The 11,141-nt window shown below is 43.4% G+C and overlaps 1 protein-coding gene across 1 annotated transcript; it reads left to right on the top strand.

Annotated features, from left to right (window-relative positions):
- Positions 1 to 2,017: 2,017 nt before the first annotated feature.
- slc34a2a (solute carrier family 34 member 2a) lies at positions 2,018 to 9,281 on the top strand (the record flags this gene model as incomplete). The annotated part of the gene is made up of 12 exons (XM_079730429.1): positions 2,018 to 2,081; positions 2,245 to 2,367; positions 2,929 to 3,057; positions 3,380 to 3,523; positions 5,514 to 5,625; positions 5,723 to 5,915; positions 6,212 to 6,307; positions 6,492 to 6,612; positions 6,859 to 7,026; positions 7,148 to 7,264; positions 7,776 to 7,900; positions 8,709 to 9,281. 12 exons carry the CDS (start codon positions 2,018 to 2,020, stop codon positions 9,279 to 9,281), a joined length of 1,965 nt encoding a protein of 654 aa, XP_079586555.1.
- Positions 9,282 to 11,141: the final 1,860 nt, after the last annotated feature.

The raw sequence follows: 11,141 nt of genomic DNA, 5'->3' as shown, positions 1-11,141 counted from the left end.
GTCTGAAGTACCTTAAGAAGTATGTCTGCTGAGGTCTGCTGCTGAGTATGCAGACCCGATGAGAGTAGAGAGTCTTTGTGTGTGTGTGTGTCTGTGTGTGTGTCTGGTGGAATGCAAAGAATAGTCAAAAGCTCAATGAGAGAAAGAGCATAACATATTTGTGTTGATGAGGAGGACTCTTTTTTTTTTCCGGGATATTGTCATCTCATATTGACGGATCAATCAAAAACTTTCCATGGAAACTTGCTGGATGTGGCTCAACCAGATGGACCCAGCTCTGCTGAATAGTTTTGGTATGAAAACATACAGTGCTGTGTTGTATCATTCTACATGCTATATCTCTGTGGACATCGTCATTGTTTGAAAATAATTGTCTGCAAGATCAGTTTGTACTGGAAACAAAACTAGGACAAAAAACAAGTATAAACGATATATACTATATCTTTACAATCACACACTCATATACTCAGAGACCTACTCAATGACGGCACAGTCCGATGGGTTCCACCAGCCAATCCTGTGCTTCCTTTCTCCCAGCCCCCCAACACCATCGCTGGAGTTAATCTATCTGTATTGGTTCAGGGGCAGACCCTGACCAGAGGGGGAATTTCTGCACTGCCACACCTTTCCAAGCTATAAAACAGAGATTTCCCATCAGGGGATTCAAGCATTGTTTGGGCCTTTCGGACCTGCTCACCAGCTGGATGCAGCAGAATATTAGTGTGTGTTTGTTTGTGCCACGGTCAAAAGGCTTTTAATGGTCTAGTTGTTATGGAAATGTGATGTGTATAGACCAGTGACTCATACAGAACAGGTGATTAGCGGGTAGGTAATGAGGTTGAGCAGGTTTATAACTCTGTCCAGGGGCGAAGGGGCAGCAATCTGCTTGAAAGAGTAGGCCAAACAAGGGGCGGAAAGTGAAGCTGCAGCAGTAGCCATCACCTGTGGCGAGGTAAGATCTCCAGGTAATGGCGACGACACACCCCGCTGTGGGGAGATTACGTCAGGTGAGATAGGACACACAGGACTTCAACTCTCTCTCGCCACGTGTTCTACGGCCCTCTGCGCTCCCGAAGGCTTCCACTGGAACACGTCACTGCTGGAACCCCCCTCTTAAGTTCTGGACCTGCACGGCTGTCTTCTGAGACTGGGCTCCTTGGAAGCAAGCTGTGTAGACCATCACCAGAACACACTGACCCTACACCCCACCACCACAGGTAAGGAACCGGATGATTGTTGACAAGTTGTCAACTTTAATTTTTCAAGCATCTTCTTCAGTCATGAAAAACTTTAGATGGAGACCACACAGTATTTTTTTATGACATATTTATACGGTGACAATAATATGGCCTTCATGTCTTTTTAAGATGGTTGAGACATTTCTTTGTCAAACTGTGGAAGTATATTGAACATAACAGTATTTAGGAGTTTATTTAATTCATGTCCTTCAATTTCAATAGAATTCCCTATTCACTAAGAAAAGGTCTAACAGCTTTATACCACCCTTACCTTGAGTGAAAGGGGATGATTTATCTTTCTATAATGTATTATTTCATATATTTATACATCAATTAAAAATATAAAAAATATTTGATTTAAAAATACATTATTAGTGTTTGCATTGTGATGATTGTATAATTGTATAATTCATTAAAGTAAAAGTTTTTTATTGTTGATTAAATGATTGAGCCATACCTCATTGCTAATTTAAACATGGATATTGATCTCAGTAAGCTATGCAGTCCACCAATCAATAGTCGTGTGTGTGTGTGTTTGTGGGTGTGGGTGTGTGTGATTGTGTGTGTGTCTGCGTGTGTGTGTGTGTGTGTCTTTGCCAATTTGAGTCCTTACTTTCTGTCCCTGTGTTTGCTTATTACCAAGTAATTTCATGTATCTTAATTATTATAAAATACTCTTATCTATGAAATTCACCAAGCTTTTAATAACCATCCAAAGATGCATATCAGATCACTATATTTAAGTTTAGCAATCAACCATTCTCTTGCTTTGTCAGAAAATGGGCCCTAGACTGGAGCCCATACAGGACAGGAATGGGAGACAGATGGAAAATGGATCTAATGGTATAGTATTTTGTTGATCCTCTATAAATATGTGCTTGCTTACATGTTGTTAAGTTGTGATACAAATACCCACACTCTTTGCCACCTTGCCTCTTACGTTTTAGCTATTTGTACAAAGGAATAAGAGTAATATAAAAGTATTTTCTTTGCGTTGTTCTCACAGAGCTGAAACAGAGAGGCGTTTCCATGGCAGCAGCCCACTCCACGGTGGCGCTGATAGCGGAAGAGGCGTCAGAGGACCCTTGGGACCTACCAGAATTGAAGGACAGTGGGACTCCCTGGTCAGGTGAACAGAAGCGCCTCTCTGCCCGCTGTTTCATACTACAGGACAGCTGCTGCTAACTACACTACGGCTTGTTCCGCTAGCGGTGCTAATGACTATGAATAGATAAAAACATGCACATGTATGTAATAAAACTGTACACCTAATCTTAACTGGTTAAGCTCAATAATGTATTGCATAATAAATACATAGAAACAGCATTGTTCTGTCCAGTGTTCAGTGAAACAGTAGTTTATTTAATTGAAGGATAATATAAAAAAAGCATTTTGTTTCTGATTGAAGACATGATAAAAGACTTCAATTAGACAGTTATAAAAACACCTGGCACCAATCCAGACAGTAGTGAGACATTGCACAATGGAAATTATATCTCTGTTTAATGAATAACCATTGACCACACAACGAAAAAGTATCCTAATGTGCAACACAGTTAAACTATGAGGCATTTTAAATTCTTTGGCTAACATGGCATTTGTGTATGTTTGACACAAAATCCATAACGTAACCTTGATTATTTCTCTCTCTCTCTCTCTCTCTCTCTCTCTCTCTCTCTCTCCCTCCCAGCCCTTAGTACTGGGGGGAAGGTGCTAAGGGTGCTGGTGTCAGTGGGGAAGCTGGTCCTGCTGCTGTGCTTCCTGTACATGTTCATCTGCTCCCTGGATATCCTCAGCTCTGCCTTCCAGCTGGTTGGAGGTGAGTGTACTCACACACACACACACACACACACACACACACACACACACACACACGCACACACACAAACACACACACACATACAGGCACTGACATAGGTTTATACATTGCACGCAAGCACACACACACACACACACACACACACACACACACACACCAAACCCCCCTTCATTTCTGGAAGGAAACACAAACGACTCATCACTGCTTCCAATGAACCTTCTATAACCCTTTCATGTGTAAGACAAAAAACGCACAAACAACAATGACCATCCCATATCCGTCGTGCTATGCCTGATGTGTCCACGTCTGCGTCCGTCCCCAGGCAAGGCGGCGGGGGACATCTTCCAGGACAACTCGGTGCTGGCCAACCCGCTGGCCGGCCTAGTGATCGGAGTGCTGGTCACCCTGCTGGTGCAGAGCTCCTCCACCTCCTCCTCCATCGTGGTCAGCATGGTATCCTCCGGGTGTGAGTGGCAGCCCGCGCACCTCACACACGGCCCCACACGGCCTCTCCGGTCCGGTAGGGCTACGTCTCCGTGGGACTCTCCCGGAGCGTCTCGCACATAGGGCCTCTTGAATTAACCCGAGAAACCGTTCTTATGAAGTCAGGTCCATGAATATTGGGACATCGACACAATTCTAATCTTTTTGGCTCTAAACACCGCCGCAACGGATTTGAAATTAAACGAACAGACTTTCAGCTTGAATTTGAGGGTATTTACATCCAAATCAGGTGAACAGTGTGGGAATTACAACAGTTTGTATGTGTGCCTCCCACTTTTGAAGGGACCAAAAGTAATGGGACAATTGGGTGCTCAGCTGTTCCATGGCCAGGTGTGTGTTATTCCCTCATTATCCCATTTACAAGGAGCAGATAAAAGGTCTAGAGTTCATTTCAAGTGTGCTGTTTGCATTTGGAACCTGTTGCTGTCAACTCTCAATATGAGATCCAAAGAGCTGTCACTATCAGTGAAGTAAGCCATCATTAGGTGGGAAAATCAAAACAAACCCATCAGAGAGATAGCAAAAACATTAGGTGTGGCCAAATCAATTCTTAAAGAGAAAGAACGCACCGGTGAGCTCATCGACACCAAAAGACCCGAAAGACCACGGAAAAAACCACTGTGGTGGATGACCGAAGAATTCTTTCCCTGGTGAAGAAAACACCCTTCACAACAGTTGGCCAGATCAAGAACACTCTCCAGGAGGTAGGTGTCTGTGTGTCAAAGTCAACAATCAAGAGAAGACTTCACCAGAGTGAATACAGAGGGTTCACCACAAGATGTAAACCATTGGTGAGCCTCAAAAACAGGAAGGCCAGATTAGAATTTGCCAAACAACATCTAAAAAAGCCTTCACAGTCCTGGAACAACATCCTATGGACAGATGAGACAAAGATCAACTTGTACCAGAGTGATGGAAAGAGAAGAGTATGGAGAAGGAAAGGAACAGCTCATGATCCAAAGCATGCCACCTCATCAGTGAGGCATGGTGTTGGTAGTGTCATGGTGTGGGCATGTATGGCTTCCAATGGAACTGGTTCCCTTGTAATTATTGATGATGTGACTGCTGACAAAAGCAGCAGGATGAATTCTGAAGTGTTTCGGGCAATATTATCTGCTCATGTTCAGCCAAATCCTTCAGAACTCATTGGACGGCACTTCACAGTGCAGACGGACAATGACCCGAAGCATACTGCGAAAGCAACCAAAGAGTTCTTTAAGGCAAAGAAGTGGAATGTTATGCAATGGCCAAGTCAATCACCTGACCTGAATCCGATTGAGCATGCATTTCACTTGCTGAAGACAAAACTGAAAGGAAAATGCCCCAAGAAGAAGCAGGAACTGAAGACAGTTGCAGTAGAGGCCTGGCATCACCAGGGATGAAACCCAGCGTCTGGTGATGTCAATGCGTTCCAGACTTCAAGCTGTAATTGACTGCAAAAGATTTGCAACCAAGTATTAAAAAGTGAAAGTTTGATTTATGATTGTTAATTTGTCCCATTACTTTTGGTCTCTTTAAAAAGTGGGAGGCACATATACAAACTGTAATTCCTACACCGTTCACCTGATTTGGATGTAAATACCCTCCAATTAAAGCTGAAAGTCTGGAGTTAAAGCACATCGTGTTCGTTTAATTTCAAATCCATTGTGGTGGTGTATAGAGCCAAAAAGATTAGAATTGTGTCGATGTCCCAATATTTATGGACCTGACTGTATTTACACCCAAATTCATTTTTTCCTTTTTTTCGTTAGACCACGAGCAATTGTTGTAAAACCAATTTTATATCCTATGTGTATCACATGGAAGGCCAGAGTTTCACCTGAGGCTGCTTTTCTAGAAGTACAGATCCTTTAGGCCACGGTTGACATTGTCTGCGACAGTGATAAGAGGGTTGTGATGGTTAGGATGATGAGGCTCATGGTGATGAAGGTCCTCTGTGCATCCCATGGCAGTGTTGACGGTCCAGCTGGCGGTGCCCATCATCATGGGTACCAACATCGGAACCTCCGTCACCAACACCTTGGTTGCCATGACGCAGGCCGGCGACCGCAGCACGTTTCGCAGGTACCAACATTTATCTTTTTTGTATCCACAACGCAACATCAGTGCTGTTGACCCTTGACCTCATCCAGGGTATCTGATCGATGTTCTGCACCTGTAGGGCGTTTGCTGGGGCCACGGTGCATGACTTCTTCAACTGGCTGTCTGTGCTGGTGCTGCTGCCCCTGGAAGTTGCCACGGGTTACCTGTACACCGTCACCAAACTCATCATAGACTCCTTCAACATCCAGAGCGGAGAAGCCCCAGCCCTGCTGAACGTCATCACGGACCCCCTCACAGAGGCCATCATACAGGTACGCGGGCCGCTGTGGGCACCTTGGTCCACCTGGGGGCCATCTTGGTTCTAATCAGAAACAGAAAGCGGACTCTGCATTCCTCTGAGGTGTATAAGACCTATTCCTACTTTTCTTCCATCCGCATCTTGATTACTATGACAAGATTTTGTCTCTTTTCATCTCAACTGCTCTCTCTCTCTCTCTCTCTCTCTCTCTCTCTCTCTCTCTCTCTCTCTCTCTCTCTCTCTCTCTCTCTCTCTCTCTCTCTCTCTCTCTCTCTCTCTCTCTGCTGTGTACATATGTCTCTCTCTCAGTTGGACCAGTCTGTCATAAGTGGCATAGCCACTGGAGATCCAGAAGCAAGGAACAGGAGTCTCATCAAGACATGGTGCAAAACGTTCACAAACACAGTAAGACAATAATAGCATTTCTTTATATATAGAATTTGTAATAATACATGGAAGAATGATATTAATATAAATATCTGTATGAATATATTCATATCTATATGCATATTAATGTCAGTTGATAGTGACCTAAGTACATCAACCACTCAAGCACTTAGTAATGTGTGTGTTTGTGTGTGTATTTCAGACGTTAATGAACGTGACAGTTCCTGGTCCGGAGAACTGCACCTCTCCGTCTCTATGCTGGGAAGACGGCAACCTTACCTACACTCTGAAGAACGTCTCTGAGACATACAACATTGAGAAATGTACTGGCAATACACTTTGATCTGTTCAAGTACATTTTGGTTGTTAATACAGTACTTTGAATAGGCTAAAACACAAGTTGGCAAATCAGACCTTTTTCACAGAAGATTCGTCATAGGTCAAACCCAGGTGTTGCTCATAACATTGATGTCGGGCCTGCTCACTTTTATGTACCAGCACGCAGGTAGTAGACTAGTGGTGGGGGTGAGTGCAACTCACCCGGTCTCCCTCTCTCTGTTTGTTCCAAGGTAAGCACTTGTTTGTGGGCGTGGCCCTGTCCGACCTGGCCGTGGGGCTGATCCTGCTGACGCTGTCCCTGCTGGTGCTCTGCTCCTGCCTCATCCTCATCGTCAAGTTGCTCAACTCTATGCTCAAGGGTCAGGTCGCCATGGTGATCAAGAAGATCCTGAACACAGGCATGTCCTCCATGTTGCCTGCTCATACCGGCAATTGATGTTTATTTGATTGTTTCTTTGAGACGTGGTATTAACATCTTTGTGTGTGTGTGTGTGTATTTGCGTGTGCCTGTGAGTGTAGATTTTCCATTTCCCTTTGGCTGGGTGACTGGGTACATTGCTATCTTGGTTGGAGCGGGAATGACCTTCATTGTGCAGAGCAGCTCTGTCTTCACCTCCGCCATCACCCCACTTGTTGGTAAGATCCAATCACCACTTTATTCATCTGTCCATCATCCGTCCCTTCACATGAATGCATCCATCTATTCATCCATCTAGGAATAATTGCATTAAACATCACTTTGTCTGCCCTTTGTCCATCTGAATCCATCTGCACTTTATATAAAAAATAATGTCTATCATGACACCAATGGTTAGAATCATTGTTGTCAGTAAATATAAGTAGATATCTCTGCACATAATAGGCCCACGAAAATGTTTTCCACAGTCTACCAATCACTCTCTATCACGATATAGTGTTCCAGTGTTCTGCAAATCTAACATTTGTAATTATTGTTAACCGTTTCTTTGCGATGTTCAATTGAGCTGTAAAGTTTGAGTGTTGACAGTTTGAGTGTGGCGTCTTATCTACAGAAAGACACGATGATTGCTTCTACATCTAAGCGTTGGGCTATATCTCACGTGAAATGAGACTAACTGGACCAATGCAAAAGGATACTGTTTTGAGTATGAATGCGTTGTGTCTGTAGGGATTGGTGTCATCAGCATAGAGAGAGCCTATCCACTGTCTCTGGGCGCCAACATTGGCACCACCACCACCGCCATACTGGCAGCCATGGCCAGCCCTGGAGAGACGCTGGGCAACGCCTTACAGGTCTCCTCCTCTATCCATTCATCTGTCTTCTGTCTATGAAAAAAAAAATTGAACATCTTACACCAATTCTTAAATTGTTACATTGGCTCCCAGTATGTCATATGATAATTGATTTTAAAATCATGCTGCTAGCATATAAATCCCTACATGGTTTTTGGGCCAAAGAATATAACTGAGCTTCCACTACATAAGACTTTTAGACCACTAAGATCTTCTGAGACCAATCTGTTAATTATCCCCAGCGTAAACACGAAACATTGGAAAGCAGGATTAGTTACAATGCAACGAATAGCTAATTCGTTGCATAATAATAATAATAATAATAATAATAATAATAATAATAATAATAATAATAATAATAATAATAATAGAATAGAGGTTTTAAGACTTGCCCCAACTCTGACCACTTATAAAACACGACCGAAGACTTTTATGTTTGCTTTAGCTTTCTGCTTAATCTTAAATACATTGCAATTTCTAAAATGCTTTTTTTTAACTTAGCCTTTGTTGTCTTTTATCTATTTTTATTTTATTATTGTATGACGATGTTTCTATGTGAAGCACTTTGAGTCTTACTCGTGTAATAAAAGTACAATATGGATAAAGTTGCCTTAGCTTTCCTATGGGAACCTGACCTCGCTTGACAAAGAGGGGCTTACCCCAACGAGACTAACCTCTATAGATAAAAGTAAAATACAATAATCCATCTAGCTGTTTGTATATATACCTGTGAGTCAGTGTGTCTCTCTGCATCGACCAACCGTCAGGCCATCCATCCATCTATGTATTACCTTGGTTCTTTGCACAGATCGCCCTGGTCCACTTCCTGTTCAACATCTCCGGCATCATCCTCTGGTACCCGATCCCGTTCACCCGCATCCCCATCCGCCTGGCCAAAGGCCTGGGGAACATCACCGCCTCCTACCGCTGGTTCGCCGGTGTCTACATCCTCGCCTGCTTCTTCGTCCTGCCCCTTGGCATCTTCGCCCTCTCCATGGCCGGGTGGGAGGCATTGGTGGGGGTGGGTGTCCCGCTGATTGTCCTGCTGGTGGTCGTCGTGGTGATCAACACGCTGCAGCGGCGGCGTCCCGGCTGGCTGCCCGCGCTGCTGCGTTCCTGGGACTTCCTGCCTCTCTGGGCGCACTCTTTGGAGCCCTGGGACAGGGTGGTTACCGTCCTCGCCGCCAAGTGCTGCTGCTGTTGCAAGTGCTGCCAGGTCAGCCCCGGTGACCCTGAAGAGCTGGGGGATGAGGGTTGCACGGAGCCGGATGGGAAAACGCAGGAGGCAGGGACGTATGATAACCCTGCGATGAGCGAGGAGGAGGAGGCGGAGGGCGTGAGGAAAATTGAGCTGAAGATTCTGAACTCAAGTCATCTCTGATTGGGTCTGGTTGAATCTGGGCCTGTTTAATCAGGTCTGGTTTTATCGGGTCTGGTTTAATCAGGTCTGGTGTGTGCCTTTTTGAGCATCTGTGGACATAACTTCAGATCCAACATCAAACCTGTATTGAACTTCATTGAACTCTAACAACTCTCAGTGTGAAACCTCAATATAGCACTTCAAATGTACACTGTATATTTGATTGAAGTAAATCAAGCTGAGGTGCCCTTGCAAGATGTCTTAAAATTATGTTTTTTTGATTTCAGTAATAAAATAGCAGGTATGTTCAAACTGTAATGGATCAGTTGCCACAAAATGTTTCTGGAGTAGTCTGAAGCTTCATGTGTCACATGGTTTTCAGCGTTTTGCAATTAATGTTCATTACTGTGTAACTAAGACATCCTCCAAAACATCATTTTACGGTGTAACTTTGCAAAAATATTATATTATGAAGACAATAATTATATTCAAGGAATAGATGGCTGAAAATTAATGATTATTTATTTGATTGTAAATATTTAAAGAGTTTAAAGTTTTCTGACATTCATTCATTGAAGAGAGTTTTTGTACATAATAAAATCATTAAAGCTATTTTTATCTTGGTGTTTTAATCAGAGACCTAAATCAATCTTTTCCCTCCCTCATCCTTTCTCTCTCTCCCTCTCTCTCTCCCACTCTCTGTCCGTCTATCTTACTCTCATTACTGAATTAGTCTCTCTTTGAATTACTCACAAACCTAGTGTAATGCATTCCCCATTGAGGTGGAAACTACATTCCTAGGCCTACTTCTAGTCTACATTGAAGTGTCTGTGACAACCAAATCACGTGTCCAGGAAGATTCCATTGCTGTTCCATCGTACTGACGGATGTAGAGTCATATGACGTTGAATGATGACATGAGACTGGTTATCAATAAGCCAATACATTAAATGAGAAACGGCTCTCTCAACACACCCATGTCAGCCACGAGACCGCGTCCCAAGAAGGGTTTCTGAGGGCATATGCATATTAGCTGAATATTAGCTAAATAAACAAAAAATACCCTAAAATTCAGGGGATGTCGGTTTTAAAAGTCGAAGACATCAAATTGATAACTGTACAACAGTCGCTATCGCTTTAAAAAACACACCCAAGGCAATAAAGAAGTACATTTGTATCAAAAAAGTTTTTATCTTTACTGCCAGTCAGGACTATCTCTCACACCTTCACGTGGCATTAGTTGCCTGTTTGCTTAAAAAAGGGGATAAAGCTAGCAGTATCTGGCTATTTATGGCTCTGTTTCTCCTCTATCTCCCTGCGATAACCTGGAGCTGGTATGAGTTATCCAGGGAGCAGCCAGGGTGTGGTTGAACCTTAGATAATCGAATGGCCTCAGCGAAAGAGCTCTGCCGCGGGGGTCTCCCAGTGCAACGCCACAAAGACATGAACCAGCCCAGGCCTATAGTGGTGGGGGACGATTTATCTTTACCTTCGGTTAACCTTGATAACTAATATCTAATCTTTTGTGGGTCGTTTAGGAAATGGCACCAGGAACAATCGTTCACGATATTGGAAATAAGTAACTGAATGCTAATGTGTGTAAGGCCCCAATAACAAATAACTGATAAGTTAAAACTTTTTCTTCCCACTGTCGCTTAGTTTTCTGCCAAATACGTTAATGTTGAATGTTGTCTTGAAACTTTTTCAGACGGAAGAGTCAAGCAAACAAGTTTAAGCTTGTGTAATTATTTATTCAGTGTAAATGATGGATGTAAATCCTCTTGTTTCCCCAGAGGAAACTGAGGATCCTCTGTCTGTGGCTGAAAGACAGCATGGCTTGGCGGACTGTGTTATCATTGAGTATCATCGTTGTTCGTGCTC

This window comes from Pollachius pollachius (genome assembly GCF_949987615.1).
Source record: "Pollachius pollachius genome assembly, chromosome: 2".
Taxonomy (NCBI): domain Eukaryota; kingdom Metazoa; phylum Chordata; class Actinopteri; order Gadiformes; family Gadidae; genus Pollachius; species Pollachius pollachius.
Note: the sequence above shows the minus strand (reverse complement) of the source record. Positions and strands in the feature narration are given on the sequence as shown.